Below are 18,001 nucleotides of genomic sequence, written 5' to 3'. Positions count from 1 at the left end.
TAACCTAGTAAGACCTTGATTAGCTTGATCAGGTGTGTTTGATTAGGGTTGGAGCTAAAATCTGCAGGACACCGGACCTCCAGGAACACGTTTGGTGACCCATGGGTAAGTGTGTCACAATTGCAATGAAATTGATAACCCATGAAGCATTGTGCTTTAAGCACACTATGAGTGTGCTTTTTCTAAAATCGAACTGACTGGTAGAATATTTTTCTTTACTTAAAAATAATTTTATTGCATTTTAAATGTGGGTCAAGACAGGTCAAACTTACGAGGCCCACATATCAATTTTTAACATCTGGGCCAAATACTTAATTTTACATCTAGCCCAAATCTTGTGTGCCACCTTAAAGATGGTGCCACCTCTGCCAAACCCGGGCCATGTTTGACCCACATACGTATGCCTCCTCCTGTGCCAGCTTTATGCCAAATCTGGGCCAGAGTTTTTTTGCTACCTGCATTAAAAGCTAAATTTATGAATAGGACATCATATGGTCTTACGCTTTAAGGAATTATGTACATTGCGAGTTTAAATGTGTGGCATTTGGGATTGCGCCACTGAGTGCTTTTTCCAATGCCCACACTACACGTCATCTTTGCACTTGACTAAATGTCTACTTATATGATGTGTTTCCTGTATTTGTCCCAAGTGTTCATATGGATTAGGCCTTAGTGCAGGCTTGGCAGAATTGTGCAAAGAAGGGGGTTAATGAGCATCCCTCTGAAAGCTAATGTGAATGACATCCCATGAACAAGAGCACACAGCATTCTTACAAGTCTGCAAAACTGTAAGGGAAAGTTTAGAACATGGGGCCAAGTAGATTTTATGACTATCTAATCAGATGCACTCACAGAGTTTGTTATAAAATGCAAAGAACATTATCTATCAATAAACCAATAAGTTAACCTAATTCCTTCATGGTGTCCAAACACAAATTCATTGTGTGCAACCCAATTTTTTACAGTGTATATACGCTACAGTTTATATTAAACTAACCGAACTTTATGTATTTTAAACATTCTGTTCAGAAGTCCTTATTGACAGTTTAATTGCTTTCTAATCAAGGGTTTAAAAGCAGTTTTAAACTGTTTACAAGTTACACATTCTCATTTACTTTATTTTTAACATACAGAACATGTAAAGTATTGTATAATTATAATCAGGGTGCAAATTACAGGGGAGGTTGGGGGGTCTGATCCCCCTAATTAACACTTGATCCCCCCTGAAGGACATCAAAACAAGACGTATAGGGGGGTCTGCCCTTTAATAGTTTAGAAATAGTTTCCCCTGATCTGTATTTTAAATAACATTGACAATTAAAATAATAGATAACTTCAAAATGCATTTGACCACCCTTACAATAGTTCATACAATTGTGAAGGCATGTCTGCATTAGAAACATGAGCTCATCAGTTTGAAACCAGCAAATCTAGAGCACCAACAGACATAATAGGTGTTCACAAAACATGTTTCTTTAAAAAAGACATTTGTAGGTGTCTGTTAAACCAGATGCATAGTTTGTATTTTATTACAAACTGGCTCGCACATGGAAGTTAAACAGTTAAAAAAAGGCACAGTCTTTCATGGTCATCTATAAATAGGTGCAGGAAAGTAAACTTGTCACGGTTTACTTTAATATCATAAATATAATTGAGAACTACTCAATGTCCCTCAAACAAATTAGATGTGATTGAATTAAATATATAAATTTGGCTCACTGAGGTACAATACCGAACATAACTGAAAAACTTGACCCCTTAATCGTCAATGTATTTTTCACACCCTGATTATAATTTGTATACCTTTAAATCATTCTTTTGTAATTTGTATGAGCCGAAATTATATGATGTTTAAATAAGTTAAGCCATGTAAAGTTTAATTAACTAATCTTTGCCGCTTGTCAAACCTGCAGTAGGGCCATACAGTCCCACATAATTGTGGGTATTCACTTGATGCCTTGCTTATATAACATATTTCCTTTATTTCCTTTAGCCTGAGTGTTCAAGTGGGCACAAAGAGCACCAGTGTATAACATTTGATTACACTATATATGACACAATCAAGTTGATTCATTCATTCATTTTATTTTTGGCTTAGTCCCTTTATTAATCTGAGGTCGCCACAGTGGAATGAACAGCCAACTTATCCAGCATATGTTTTACGTAGCAGATGCCCTTCCAGCTGCAACCCATCACTGGAAAACACCCATACACACTCATTCACACTCATACAATACGGACAATTTAGCCAACCCAATTCACCTGTATGTCTTTGGACTTGTGAGGGAAACCCGGAGCATGCGGAGGAAATGCAGGCAAACACAAGGAGAACATGCAAACTCCACGCAGAAATGCCAACTGACCCAGCTGAGGCTCAAACCAGCGACCTTCTTGCTGTGAGGCAATCGTGCTACCCCACTGCGCCACTGTGTTGCCCTACATGCAAGTTTTACAAACGTTTTTACCTATTGTGACACTTTCAACACTTTAAAATAAAACTTGTTCTCTCGTTTAACAGATGACACTATTGCTCTTTTAATTAATCTAACAGAGAACTGTTAACAAAATAAACATTTTAGAAAATATTATATTCATCTCTTTACTAAAAAATGTGCAACACTGTAAGTTTCACTACAAATATGTATATAATATGTAACTGATTTGATTTTGGCATAATCTCCAGTAGTATCTGGATGCAGACTTGGATTTACAAGCTGAGACTGCATATCTCAGACTTGCAATGTCAGAAACAATGCACTCAATGGAGCTAGTGCAGGGGTGCCCAAACTCAGTCCTGAGGTGCCGGTGTCCTGCAGAGATTAGTTCCAACCCCAATCAGATACACCTGGGCTAGGTAATCAAGATTTTACTAGCCTTTAGAAACATCCATGCAGGTGTGTTGATGCAAGTTAGAGCTAAAATCTGCTGGATACCAGCCCCCCAGGACAGACTTTGGGGACCCCGGAGCTAGTGACTGACATCACTGTGAAGGGTAAGTTTAAGGATGGGGTTAGGTGTGCGCATTAAAAAGCATTGCATGCAGCTCACCTGGCAACTGCACCAAGTCTGCATCCAGACCCCTCTCATTATTATAGTGAATGATTTCATTTGCTTTCCTTGAATAGCCTACCTTCTGATGTTTTTCTTGAGCATGTTTTTGTAAACTGTTGTAGTCTCTCCAGTATTTTGTGAGTCCAATGGTTCTTGAAATCAGAAATATATAATGTGCTCAGCATAAATCAGTACACCCTCACAGATCTCTCTTTTACATTGTGATTTTCTATAGGATGCTTTACAATAACATATTTGTGCATATACATAAGATTAGTCAGAAACAAAGCCAAAACTTGATCACAGATGATCACAGTCAGTTATTCCAAAAACCATTAATTAATTAATTAATTAATTAATTAATTAATTAATTAATTCATTCATTCATTCATTCATTCATTCATTCATTCATTCATTTCCTTCAACTTAGTCTCTAACTTATCGGGTGTCAGTCCAAAATTTTGTACACTCAAATTAATATGTTGGAGAAAAATATTAAATAAAATTTATAATAAATATCAAATTTTGTTTAACAAATTTTATTTTATTTATTTTATTTTTGAATAGAAGTATCATACATTAAAAAAAAAAAAAAACATTTCCCCATTGTGGAAAATGCAGCGGGAATAAGCACAAGCTTATTATTTTCCCACCCCATTACCACACACATCATCCATCTGTTACTTAAACTTATTTTTTTTTTACTTATCTATTATTTTTACATGAAACATATGAGCTTTGCATGAGACATATTTAATCCTTTTGGCGTCTTTGACATATTACATGTTTGATTCCATTTGTTCATTTACATTTTATAACAGACCCAAAAATACATAGTTCTGCAAACAGCCATTAAGTAAAATTTCATAATTTAACCATTCTTTTTCAGTCACCTCTATTAATCATTATATTCCTTTAATAATATATATTTATACAACTTTTTCAATTGATTAATATCTCGACATTGTTTGAGAATCTGTTCTAGACTGTTCCATTATTTCACACCACTTAGATCTATACAAACTTTTTTAAATGTGTCCTTGTTTTCAACATCTAAAAATGTTGTTCTACTCTAAGATTATACCCCTTGTCTTTTTTTTTTTTACTTTTGTATGCACTTTGGAAGTAATTTATTCCTAGCTGTTTTAAATTTAACCAAATCATTGAACTTAAGTATCTTTAATTAAAAAAATAAAGGATTTGTACTCTCCAAATACCCCACATTTTCTATCAGTCTATTTACTTTTTTCTGCGTTGTACATAAGAATCGTATACGTTTAAATTCATATTTAATCTTTCTATACCTAAAGATTTTAGGTCACCAAACTCTTATTTTTATGAATATAAGTGTTTAATGAAAGTGTAAATCCACCAAAAATGATTGGCCATATTCATTGAGAAATGGACAAGCATATTCTTCAAAACAAGGTGTGCTCATTTATGCACTGTTTAGTTTACAAGATTCATGTGTATTTTCACAGCAATCACAAAACTTGAAGCAAATAATGCCATATGTTTTGAGAAAATCCATCAGAAATCAGTCATTTTAGGCTACAGATATATATATAAAAATGTCCCTGCAAAATCCTGGAAGGACAGCTGATGGGATGTAATATGTATAAATAATAGATTGTGTCTTTTCCCTCTGCAGAAAAGTCAAGCCAAAAGTCCTAGGTTTTGAACATGCATGCAAGTGATAAAACCTATGTAACAAACCACAATGTGATGCAACTGCAATATAAACCAAGCTTGTCATTCCATTATCTACATTACAACCTCCACACACACAGAACTGGAAGGAATAACAAAACAGCATGTAGCCTACAATTTAGAAAAAAAAGGCCAATTTCATTTAAAACAAATTCCTTCACACATTACATGTTACTAACAGACGTCTAGCAGAGGCCAGCAAGCATCCTTACTGTGTTCACCTCGCCTCCTTGTTGATTTAAATCCTACTGCAGAGTAAGAAGTCATTAAATTAATAGTTGATGCAACATTGAAAACATATTTCACCGTTTACCCACTCTGTGCTCGTTTCAAACCAGTTTGAGTTTCTTTCTTTTGTAGATACTGAACTAGAAACTGGTCACCATTGACCTACATAGTAGTTTTTTTCCAATGGATGTCAATGGTTACCGGTTTTCAGATGTCTTCAGAATATCATCATATGTGTTCAGTTGAAGAAAATTACTCACAAATGGAACTACTTGAGGGTGAGTGTTTAGTGTGTACGTTTTCATTTTTGGGTGAGCTTTCCATTTAGGTTTAGCTACATTTATTTAGTTTAAAAGTCAAACTGCGCCCCCTCTTGGCTATAATTAACAAGTAGTTAGTGAATTGTTTGTAATTGACCTCAGATCCAACTTTCAAACTCAGCTCTATTAGTAGGGAGAAGCAAATCAGTGTCATCACATATATGTGGAATCACTGAATACTTTATACTTTTAATCAAAGAAGAATATATCTAATCCACGTGAAACTCTTATAAAATGGAGCATGGAATTAATGACTTGTAATGAAAGAGTGTGTTAAAGTAAGGATGGCGAAGTAGTTCTTTGAAGACCTCTGTGTGATGTCATGTGTGATCCTTTATGTGATCTCTGGCAGGAATAGACGGCAGATGCTCAGGAAATTGTGCTGGAAGTATCATTTTCATTTCAAGTGCCTTAACTGCTGTAGACAAACATTTTTCAAGAGCTTCAAGTATTATTATTAGCCTTCCGAGCACCTTCTAATCCTAAATTAAACTTTTGCTATGCATATGCATTAATCGTGATTCAGTCTACAATACAAACGTGTTGTTGTTAAAAAAAAACAAAAAAAAAAAAAAACTATGCTATTTCCCAATGTTATGTTTATTTCCATTAGCAGGCCTACTGATAGACTGACTCGAATGTTTTCTCCACGGGTCATTTATAATGTTTTATTCAACAATCCAAGATTTTTCTCTCATAAAATGAGATAAGGATTTGGAAAGCATTCATATCTAACAACTGCAAGCAATAAAGATGACGCTTTAATTATAACATTTCATGGCGGGTATCCGCTGCGGGCAGAGAGACATTTAAGCCATTATCTATACGCTCGATGCAATTACAGAATGCTTAATCTAACGAATAATTAATCAGCTCGGGTATAACGCGACTTCCATATTCCTTACCGTGAGGTTTTCTAGGGAATTCAAATGGGACCTAGACCACAGCATTATGCTTTTGGAATAGGAGAGAGACCATTTTTCTAGCAAGCTTATCTGAGCGGTATACTTTTCAGAATTCAGACTTTTAGTGGTCTGGAGATTTGACACTTGGTGATAGCGCACTGTGAGTGTAGAGCGCTGCTGCCGCCTGGAGCTGTCCGTTCAGCACCATGGCGCAGGACTTCAGCGCACGAAGCCCAAAGTTGCTTCAGCTTCATCTTGTCCCAGAGTTGGCTATAGTCCTGTCCCTGGACATCTACCTACCTGCAGAGTTCATCTAACAGTGCTTTAACTCATCTGCAATTAGCAAATGGTCCTAAAGATCTAATTTAGTTAGCTAAGCTTGTGTTTGATGAAGGTTTAACTTTGAAGGAATTAAGGTATCCACAAGAAGAGGACTGTTGGCCATCCCGTCTTAATTTTTATGAGTTTTTAAGAGATGCATCTCGTTTTTTCAAGCAGTAATTTAACACCCCCCCCCCCCCAAAAAAAAAAAAAAAAAAAAAAAAAAAAAAAAATATATATATATATATATATATATATATATATATATATATATATATATATATATATATATATATATATATATGTATATATATATTTTTTTAAACAAAAGAACAAAATACATTAAAATATACAGATAATAATAATAATAATAATAAAACAAATGGTTAAAATATTAAAATTAATTAGGTAAATAATACATAATTTAAAATAATTAAATTATAGCCTTAATTAAATTTAGCCAGTCTGTGCTGGTTAAACAAATATGTTAAATGTTGCTGAAATGTAAGATCTGAACAATACAATAAGACACCAACAAGGGTTTGAAAGCTCAAACATTAAAAAAATGTTGCATGGTCCACCTGTTTTAGAAAGTGTTGAAAGGGGGTCCTTATTTCATAAAAATCTTGTAATTTCCCTTTAAAGTGTATGTCAGCTTCTCCAGAGCAAGATTGCTGGTAAAAAGTCATCAGTTTTAGTGGAAATATGCAGAGCATTTGTGGCAAAGCAATGCTTTTATACAAATAGACTGCAGCTCTGCACAAGAGATTTGGCCAGCGTAGAAATTGAAATGGTCGTGTCCAACTGAGTCTGGTTTCTCTTGAGTTTTTTTTTTCTTCACTTTCTCCAATTGGTGAAGTTTTTTTTTCCCTCGCCGCTGTTGCCACTGGCTAGCATGGTTCGGAATCAGTAGAGCTACACGCCAATGGATTTGCTCTTCAGTGTTCGGACTCTCAGTAGTGATTATTAAACCTCACTGAACTGAGCTAAACTGAACTGAACTTAAACTCTGAAAACTGAACTGACACATTCAATTTACAATTTACCATAATCTTTTATTTGAAGCTGCACTGTCACAATCTACATTGTAAAAGCACTATACAAATAAAGGTGAATTAAAAATTGAATTGAAATAGCCTGTAATAAGAGGAAAAATAACTGATTATAATATCTGAAGAGTATAAAAGGTCATCACCAACAAGCTCACCAAGCTTTCCAGAAATATGTTTCTTTGATTTGATTTTGAACTTTTTTTTATTAATTCAATGCCACAAAAACACGAGGTGCTACATATTTAAATAGTTTTCTAAAAGAGAAAATATAAAAATGATATGTAGTTGAATTAAACGTTTTCACATGTTTTTAGTGCTTTTTGTTTTGTGATAGTTCTAAAAGATTTACATATAATTTGAAGTCATTTACAAAATGTGAAAAGTTAGCTTTAAATTGAGCCCACTTTTTCTTTTATGTAGTATTGTCCTAATAACATAAAGAAATTAAAAAATCTGTTGTGCTTTGCAATTTAAGTTCTCATCAGAATAAAACAGTACATCAAACAAATTTCTGTCTTATAATCCATTTTTTGTTTAATAAACAATTCCAAATCTTTCCAAAATATTCTAGAGTAAATACAATGAAAAAAGATACAAAATTGTTTCTTTTTCTTGACCAGAATTTACCAACCTTAAACATTCCCATCGTCTTTTCATTTGCACGAGAACGTCTCACGAGCCCTCACTTCAGATTGGTTGGATTCTTCTTAAGGTGTATCTACACATCCCGCTTTACCCAATGGCTCTCGGAGACACTTCGAAGGGGAGGATGTTTGCTTTGCTCTCGCAAGCCATTTTAGCACAACATGGTCAGTCATAGTCCGACAGCCAATGGTGAGTGCGCTCTGGTTGGACTTGCCTCTGCCTCGCCAGTCCCTTCTCGTGCTGCTGTCCTCGGCGTGAACGCGCGTGGTACCCAACGCTCGTGAAGAGGAGGAGGAGGATGTGGCGCGCGGAGGGGAAATGGCTGCCGAAAACAAGCCGGAAGGTAAGTCAGAAACATCGGGGATATTTTTTACTTGTACGGCAAGAGTGTGCGAGGGGAAAAAATTGGAGGCAGGCAGGGAAGAGCCGCCAGTTGAGATCCGAGGAGCTTTCGGGATTGTAAAGCCTCTGTGTTTATCCTCGCACACTCGTTATTCCAGCACGGAGACATCACATCACATCACCCTAGCCAGCATCGGTAGCTAGCCAGCAGTGTGCATCACACATATTTAAAAACAAGCCGGAGCAAAAGCGCGAGCACCTTTGAAAATTCAAACATCTGCCTCGTGCTCCATTTCCTTCAGCCTGACGGTCGCGCTCAAAGCAAAACTTGTGAGCCGCGACGACTGTCGTTTTCTAACTTCTTGTCTCGATTTATCAAGCTCCCTCGGTTGCGTAAATTGTTTCTGAGTTGGAGTGTATAGAGTTCTGGAGACCGTAGTTTGACCAAAAGCTCTCCTCACCGCCAGAAGTCGTACAAATTTCATTGGTAAGCTTCTTTAATAGTATATTTTTTCCTTCAGTCACTTTCACGCGCCCATAGACACTAACTGACCTTGCATTTAGCGGTTTTGTCATGTGTGGTCAAAGCAATTTCACTTCGAAATTTGCTTCAAGGACACATTCTTCCACGCCAGTGTGTCCCCTTTACGTCAGATACACATAAACAGTGGTTTAAATCTCTCAACCGGGGTCTGATATTTCCAGACCTTTACAGAACCAAAGGAATGTGGCGGCAATAACTTTAAAATGATTGTTTATTTTTTATTGCCAGAACGGAAGAAGACGTGGCATTGCATAATACATTACCATTTCTCATTAGCAGTGTTTTGAATACTTTTCAGAAATGTCTCTGGAATGAATATGGTAACTAGAGTTGCTTTCACGAAGAGACTCTTGCACAGTTGCAGATAATGCATGTTTACAGTGTGTCGCTACTGAAGAAATGGTCAAAATCCCTAATTATTATTGTCAGAAGTAGCAACAGTATCATTTTTAGTGTCATCACATGTACTTGACAAGAAATACACATTGAACAGCTGTCAAGCTGACAACACTTTCATGTAACAGCTTTCCCTGTACATAAAGCATATAAACACGTAGGTTTTGATAAGTCGTCATTAGCTGCGAGGATTTTTGGTTTGTAATTCACCTTCAGTCACATCAAAAGAAAAGGGTGGTTTTACAACCACAAGGTGGCGACATTGAGTTAAAATAAACTTTTTGTTGTTGTAATCTTGAAAATATAGTTGTGGATAAAGATAACAGAATAACAATTCTGTCATGTTTTGGATAATTAACAAACTCACCTGTAAATAATCTTTATACACAGCATTTTATATCGTGATTGCAGATGATAGGGTTTCCTATTTTTAATGCTGAATAGCCTAGTAGAAAGTGAAAAATAACTTTGGTTATAAAACCTTGCATTTGTATTGTAAATTATGCATATTTAGGTTTAAGATGTAATCAATTAAAACATAATTGGCATTACAACATCTCCAGATAATTCCAGCATTCTAAACATATAGTACTCCACAAGGGGGTGATATTGAGCTTCCAAAATGTTCCCTGTTATATTTTTAACACTGTGTCAGCTAAGAATACAAGCATTACCATAAATATAGATATATACGAGTGTTTTAAAAACAGCACTGAGGCTAACTACCTAAACTAGCTGCCTCTCTCTCTCTCTCTGTGTGTGTGTGATTGTGAGTGTGTGCATGTGTTTGTCAATCTCTGCATGTCTGTGTGTGCATTTCAGATGCAAACAAACACAACAAGCCTTGAAACGTGCCTCAGACTCTGCTGCTTCCTGCCAATGCTTCTCAGTAGCCAAGAGCTTTTTAGAAACCCCGACTTGTGACTCCCATTGCAGAACGGGCTCGGTTATTTTTGTCATGCTTGTCAGGTCAACGTATGGGGGAGGAGCTAGCGTTCCACACCTCCACATTAATATAGAAAGCGCTGTACCATATAGCTACAACTAAAAACAGAGTCCTGTTTAGCTGGCAGTGGGTTATATTTAATTTCTAGGCCTACACACATTCGGGACGTATAGGGGAGGCATTTTGCATGCCATTCATTTTAGTGCTGATCGTTGCCTGTGTTTTAAACTTTTGTCCTTGAAGCATTTAAAATGTTTGCATAGAGCATGGTTCTCGAGGGCCTTATTATTTGGCAGGGTTTTTTGCACATAAGGACAGGCTGTTCTTAGCTGGAGGCTGCTGTGAAAACATGGTTAATGTCTCACGCACCCCATAGAGTTCTTCTGTCTCCTGGTATGACCCAGCTCACTTTTTAGATTGCCAGGAACTGGGACTGTACCTATGGAAGGTGGCGGCTGTGTGTTGGGATGTGCTAGCTAGGGAACTGTACCGTTAAAGGGACAGTACACTGTTAAAGCAGAAAATCATTTACTCACCCTCGTTGAGCTAAAATCTGATATTGAGGACAAGATGATGGCAATTAGCTTAATTAGCATATTAATCCTCTGGTACTGTTATGCTATTTTTTGTAAACCTTTTTATTTTTACATTCAGTGAAATGGCAGCATGGTGGCTCAGTCACTGTCGCCTCACAGCAAGAAGATCGCTGGTTCAAGTCCGGGCTGGGCCAGTTGCATTTCTGTGTGAAGTTTGCATGTTCTCCCCCTCTTTGCATAGGATACCTCCAGGTGCTCTGGTTTCCTTTCACAGTCCTAATACATGCACTGTAAGTGAATTGAGTAAACAAAATTGGCCGTAGTGTATGAGTGCATGTTTGAATATGAGAGGGTATGGATGTTTCCCAGTACTGGGTTGTGGCTGGAAGGGCATCCGCTGCGTAAAACATGTGCCGGAATAGTTGGCTCGCCACAGCGGAATGAACCGCCCTGATTAATAAGCGACTTAGCCGAAGGAAGCCGAAGGAAGATGGATGAATGAATGAATGAAATTGCATCAAATTCAGCAAAGACTTAGGCACTTGCCATGTAATAAAAAAAGGCTAAATGCACCTGAAAAATCATCACACTTGTGTTGTTTGCCGTCAGAAATGATTGCATTTAAAAATAATATGAATATTAAGTTAATCTTGTGAAAATATTTGGCACAAAAAAAAGTTTTTTTCTTTTGAGGTATCAGCCTCAAGTTTAAGTATTTATTTTTTTCATAGTGTTAGAGTAAAACATGTTTTGTGAAATTTATATTTCATAACACATTTTAAAAGAAGTTTCACTTTTTACCACATTTTTTCACTTAATATATTTTCATTCTGTCATATCGCAAGAAAGCTGAATGTTAAATACAAAAACACTTTATTATTGATAAGCATGGGCCAGTATAAGATTCTGACGGTATAATAACCTTGGACAAAAACATCACGGTTCCACGTTTTTTGTGGTATTGTGATTACTGCTCTAAAATATTTTCTTTTTAAATTTGTAAAAAACAAAAAAAATTTCCCTCTTGAACACAATATATTTTATTGTGAGAAACATTTAAAATATTTTGGAACAACAAACACGTCAAACTAAATTAATTATCAACTTCTGCTGTCTTCATTTTTTTTAAAAACACATATTTTTTAAAAATACAATTTTAAATGGCATCTTTTAAAACAGATATCTTTTTTTTTTGCTGGAGGTACTGTTGTCCTAAAAAAATAAATTAATAAAACGTACACATACCTTAGGTACAATTTTGCAGAAAATTTAAAACCTTGACTTTTGCAAACTGTGTCCCATGTCTATTATGGACTACCTAGAGATGGGTTGCGGCTGAGAGGGCATCTGCTGCGTAAAACATATGTTGGATAAGTTGGCGGTCCATTCCGCTGTGGCGAACGCAGATTAATAGAGGGACTAAGTTGAAAAGAAAATGCATGAACGGACTTAATATCATATTATGTCCCGATCAAATTTTTTTTTGCCCTTGTCATTTGATTTTGAGTATCTACCGATATGGAAACTCGATTAGATACTTCTATAATACATAAAAAAGACTAAAGAAGGGTGAAGAAACAGATCTAGGATGTCTCCTTATTTTAACATTTAACAACTCTGTTAAAAAACAGAGCACTTCTGTGAGGTAGCTTGAACAATCAAGTAATACATAACATAAATTCTTCACTTTTGGACTTTAGTGCAACAGTAAATATAAAACAAAGCTAATATAAATCAAATAGCACCTCAACTTAAAACACCTGGCAGGCATTTACATATTTCACAGTTTACTATGACAATGTTGTCGTCATCAACTTTATAATACCTCTAGACCGCAGACATTCTCGCGTTTTCCGCTTAAAGTTGCTTCAGTGTTCTATTTTGCCGGCATTTGACCAATAGCATCTCTGCAACAAAGTGATGTCATGCCTCATGCGTAGCTGTTTCTGTGTGAAGTCAAAAAAGAGGTCTAGCTCTGTGCCACCACATAACTATAGATGTGTTAAAAAAATCTGAATATATATATATATATATATATATATATATATATATATATATATATATATATATATATATATATATATATATATATATATATTCGAGTCCTGATCGGGAGGTAACGTCTGATTCCAATCGAGTCTGAAACTGCATGATCGAATCTGGACATATATTATATTTTAATTAAATATACAAATAACAGGCAAACAAATCTATTTTGACCCCAGTGCGAACAGTACCAGAAGGTTAAACAGAAAATATGTCCATATTTCTTCTCGTATCTATTTAATTTGATGGTTTTTCCCCCTGCAAATACCACAAAAGCTGTTATATTACAACAACTGATTATTAGCACAAGAAACAGGCAGGACAGATATTTTCCAAAGAGAGATTTATGACATATTGGGCCATAAAATTACCATTTAGACACCTATACTAACCTTATATCGCAGTTCTTTTCAGAGTATGCTTTGAGATTTTGCTTTTCTAATTAAATTAGTGAATGGCAGGCCTAGATGGAGATGCCACTTCTTCTTGGGGACCTGTGAAAGATCCTTTCGGCTTGTCTCGATCCTTCCCTACCTGCCTCACACAGAAACACACATTAACTTCATCGATTGGTGTAGCTTACTAAAATTGAGCCTCACCAAACAGCCCTGGGACCACAATGAATGTGATTGCCGCCCTCATTGCTACCTGTTAGGGGCCATTTCTTGACTGTTTATTTCAGCGCCTACAGATTTATCAGTGAGACTGAGTAGCAAAGGGGGAAAAAAGAAAAGAAACAGACAGACAGACATAACATTTCAGGTGCTTTTGAAGATAAATCAGTTAGCATCATATACATTATATACAATGGTTTAGCTTCTTCCTTGGTGGTGAAACTAGTCATTAAGAGCTGGAGCCGTCTATGATACTCTGTTACAGTTAATGAAAATGTGCATGCGGTCTCAAGTACAAGGGAACTGGTTTGCTTTTACATTCCTCGTCCATACCCTTGCCTGCAAATGAAACTGCATTTTCTCCCCACAAGGCAGCACCTTAGGCCAAAGTAATCCCTTTAAATGCACCCCTGAATGTTCTCGATAAAAAAAGGGGGAGAAGCAAATAGGCACGCTGAACTCTGAGGCCGAACGGTGCATATTGTTTGGGAGAGGTGTTCCTCAGCATGGAGATGGACACATTTGGGATGCATGGGCTTGCTGATGGGAGGGAGACTGGGGTTCGGCAGACATGACACTGCTGACCCTGGTAAACATTCGTATAAGTTCCTGCTATGTGCATGGGGGAAATAAAGACTGAAACAAAGTTGTAAATCCGGGACTGTGTACTTTTCCCAGAATTCTTTTTTTTTTCTTCTTCTTCTCCACTCTCTCTTTGCTTCCTGAAGGACTGAAGAAAATCCGTAATCCGGATCGAATGTACAGATCAGCTGTGTGTTATTCGGCCCATGCTCCTCCTAAGAGTGTCAGTGATGACACAGAGACGAACAGTAAGAGCTGCTTATTAATATTGCATTCCGTGGCATTGCTCGAAGGGGCCACTTGCTGCCTAATCTATTATTCATCCATCGATTCATTTATTTGCCTCTTGATTTCATTTGTCGCCCTCTCCTCCCGTGGGACTTCCTGTTGGGGCTTTCTGTGATGATTGACGAGTCAATGCTTTGACGGGGTTATGTTGTCGATATCAGACGTGTTGTTAGTAACTGAAAGTGACAGTGGGTGGGTAAGACCTGGCACACCTCTTGCTTCAAACACCAGTGTCGACCTTTGAAAAACATCCATCTAGGAGGCCCAATGGCTCAGCGAGACTGAACTGTTGCATTTGTTGAAATCATTTGTCAACGCTACTAGACGCTTAGAGAATAGAACATGCATATTTTATGCTGGACTTTAAGCATCGCACATTTGTTGTGTTTGGATCATGCGCACATTAATATGGCTAGATGTGTTGTGGAGCTTTGATTGCTGTAGAAGTGGCACTGTTTTCATGTTTAATAGGCAGTATGTCTTCTTTTCTCGCACCTCTGAAGACTTAGTTGATCTGTGTAATTAAGTTCCTTGGTTTTTTTTTTCTCATGTAAATTTGTAAGTGGAGTTAAATCAGCCTCATCTTCTTGTTATGCCGTCTGCTCATTACGCTATTGAGTAAGTCCTTGCCATTTCAAAGCTCAAAGATTTTTAATGAACATGCCTAGAGATGGAACGTAAATGACAGAAGCGCTTGTTTGCATTCTTGAAGATTTTATTTAAGGTGGCGTGTGTGTGTGTGTATGCGAGAAATGTTATCATGTTTTCTGGAAAAACTGTCATATAATACCATCATATTTGATGCTATTTTCTGTACAATCTGGGAAAAGGCATTACTATTAAGAGCATACCATTTAAAATGTGTGAGATGGATATTTCGGTATATTCATTCATTCATTCATTTGCTTTTTGGCTTAGTCCCTTTATTAATAAGCTGAATGAACCTCCAACTTATTCAGCATATAAGTTTAACAGAGTGGATGCTCTTCCAGCTGCAACCCAGTACAGGGAAACATCCATACACGCTCATTCAGACACATACACTATGGACAACTTAGTTTATTCAGGTCACCTATACCACATATCTTTGGACTATTGAGGAAACTGGAGCACCCGGAGGAAACCCACATGAACACGGAGAGAACATGCAAACTTCACACAGAAATCCCAGCTGGGTCAGTTGGGACCCACTCGAACCAGCGACGTATTTCTGTATATTCTAAAGCTAAAAAGCATGCAATTTTGATAAAAATAACTGTAAATTAATATGAAAATAAAAGGTTACCTAAGACAATAGGCTGCTATTTTATTGTGGCTTCTGCTTGTGTGTTTTTAATTGACTAGATCTAAAAATTTTCATGAATAATTGGAGCATCAGCTCTAAACTGAGCTGCAGTCAGCTGCTAAAACACCAGATAAATGAAACTGAAAGTGAAACTGTGGTGGGATAGATTAAAGACAGTGGTGGGTACATAACACGTTAAACACTTTAACCAAATGAGATGAATATAGTTTAACAGTGTCAGGATAGAGTGAATTTGCTGCTGTAGACAAAGTGCAGCTGATACTGATGTATCAATTAGGCTTGGGCCCGTATAAGTTTCTGACGGTATGATAACCTCGAACATAAATATCACGGATTCACGATTTGACAATCTTGTGATTCAGTACTGATCTAAAATATATTCTTTTTAAATGTCTGGGTAAAAAAACAAAAACTTGTTCCCCTTTGAACACAATATATTTTATTTTAAGAAACATTTAAAATATTTTGAAGCAGTAAATATGTTAAGCTAAATAATTTAAATTAATCATTGACTTCTGTCTTCAGATTTCTTTTACAATTTAAAATGACATCTTTGGATATATGTTCTGTAAGAGATACTGTTGTCCAAAAAACAAACAAACAAACAAACAAACAAACAAACAAACAAACAAACAAACAAACAAACAAACAAACAAACAAACAAACAAACAAACAAACAAACAAATGTGAATAAAAAATCTTACATATACCTTTTTTTATGGTTTTAAAACCTTTAAAACCGTGGTATACCTTAAAAACGGATATTGTCCCATACCTAGTATCAATAAAAGTTTTTAGGTCTGTGTGATATGATTAAATTGTCAGATCATGATTTAAGTCATTTCAGATGCTTATAATGATACGTATATATATCATGATATAGTACTATTTCTTTTAATTATATCAGTTAATAGTTTATATACAATATTCTGATCACATCTAAAGGACTATTCCTTTTTTACATTATATACTTTTTAGTATTATACTATACATTTCCCTAATCAGACGATCACATGGCGGCAACTCAATCCATTTAGTCATGTAGACATGGTCAAGACGACCTGCTGCAGTTCAAAACAAGCATCGGAATGGGGAAGAAAGGTAATTTAAGTGACTTTGAATGTGGCATGGTTGCTGCCAGATAGGCTATTCTGAGTACTTCAGAAACTGCTGATCTACGGGCATTTTCACACACAACCATTATAGAATGGTCCGAAAAAAAGAAAATATCCAGTAAGCGGCAGTATTATGAACCAAAATTTCTGAGGTATATTTCCAATACCTTGCTGAATTTATCCCTTGAAGGATTAAGGCAGTTTTAAAGGCAATAGGGAGTCCAACCCTTTACATGTAAGGTGTACCTAATAAAGTGGCCAGTGAGTGTATACATTTATATAGTATGTACTCATTCCATATTTGATCGTATTTCTCACTTTATATTGGACTTCATGACAAATGAGCGATTAAACATTTATAAATATAGAAAATATAATAATCAAATTTAAACCACTTTTCACAAACAAATCGAGATCAGTCCAACATTTTAAAAAATACAAAATGTCCACATTGTACTTTAAAGATCGCAACTTTCTCACAATGTTGTTATTCACATTTCTCTCTGTATCCCTGTAATGCCATGTAATATTGCGCTGACATAAATTATGAAAAAGTATTACCGTAAACAATGTATTTTGTGACACAAAGAAATGACAATAGAGCATAATATGAAATGATAGACGTTCTATTTTGTCCATACCATATGTATCATCATATTGCACAGTAATATTATATTATATTAAATATTTCAGTATTCATATGTATCAAGCTATTATTATTTTCTTGACTGCACTAACATTAGAGCACGCATATCTGTTTGCGCTTTTGGTATCAACTCTCACACTCTCATGCTCATGATGTAACCGCTATGCATCCCTGTCTGTAGCGGCCCAGTTAATGGTGGTGCCTAGAGGTTTTTGTATCACTAGGACAGTAAAAAAATGCAGCATGGCTTGGCGGAAACAGGTAAACCACTCATGTGAGTAATTGTGGGAGTAGTTATGATAAGGATAAAGGGCTTTAGTGAGGATCTGGCAGCGTGTCCTTTACTGTCTGCTGTGTGCGAGTGAATGTGTGTGTGTTTGTGCGTGTGTGTGCTCGCAGGGTCCTCAC

General features: G+C 36.2%; 1 protein-coding gene across 33 annotated transcripts in view; it reads left to right on the top strand.

Moving 5' to 3' along the window:
* The first annotated feature begins 8,518 nt into the window (after nt 1-8,518).
* camta1a (calmodulin binding transcription activator 1a) overlaps nt 8,519-18,001 on the top strand; it is a 639,110-nt gene continuing 629,627 nt past the window's right edge. For 17 of the 33 annotated variants that reach the window (XM_073939169.1, XM_073939167.1, XM_073939163.1 and 14 more), the window contains exon 1: nt 8,519-8,575. Coding sequence is in view for 21 of the 33 variants with exons in the window: in XM_073939164.1 (XP_073795265.1) it covers nt 8,551-8,575 (25 nt within the window). In the remaining 12 variants the exon portion in view is untranslated. Of the gene's footprint in view, nt 8,576-14,384; nt 14,487-18,001 lie in introns of all 33 variants that reach the window. The other 16 variants (XM_073939162.1, XM_073939147.1, XM_073939146.1 and 13 more) reach the window with 1 other exon arrangement.

Source organism: Danio rerio, chromosome 23 (genome assembly GCF_049306965.1).
Source record: "Danio rerio strain Tuebingen ecotype United States chromosome 23, GRCz12tu, whole genome shotgun sequence".
Classification (NCBI taxonomy): Eukaryota; Metazoa; Chordata; class Actinopteri; order Cypriniformes; family Danionidae; genus Danio; species Danio rerio.
Note: the sequence above shows the minus strand (reverse complement) of the source record. Positions and strands in the feature narration are given on the sequence as shown.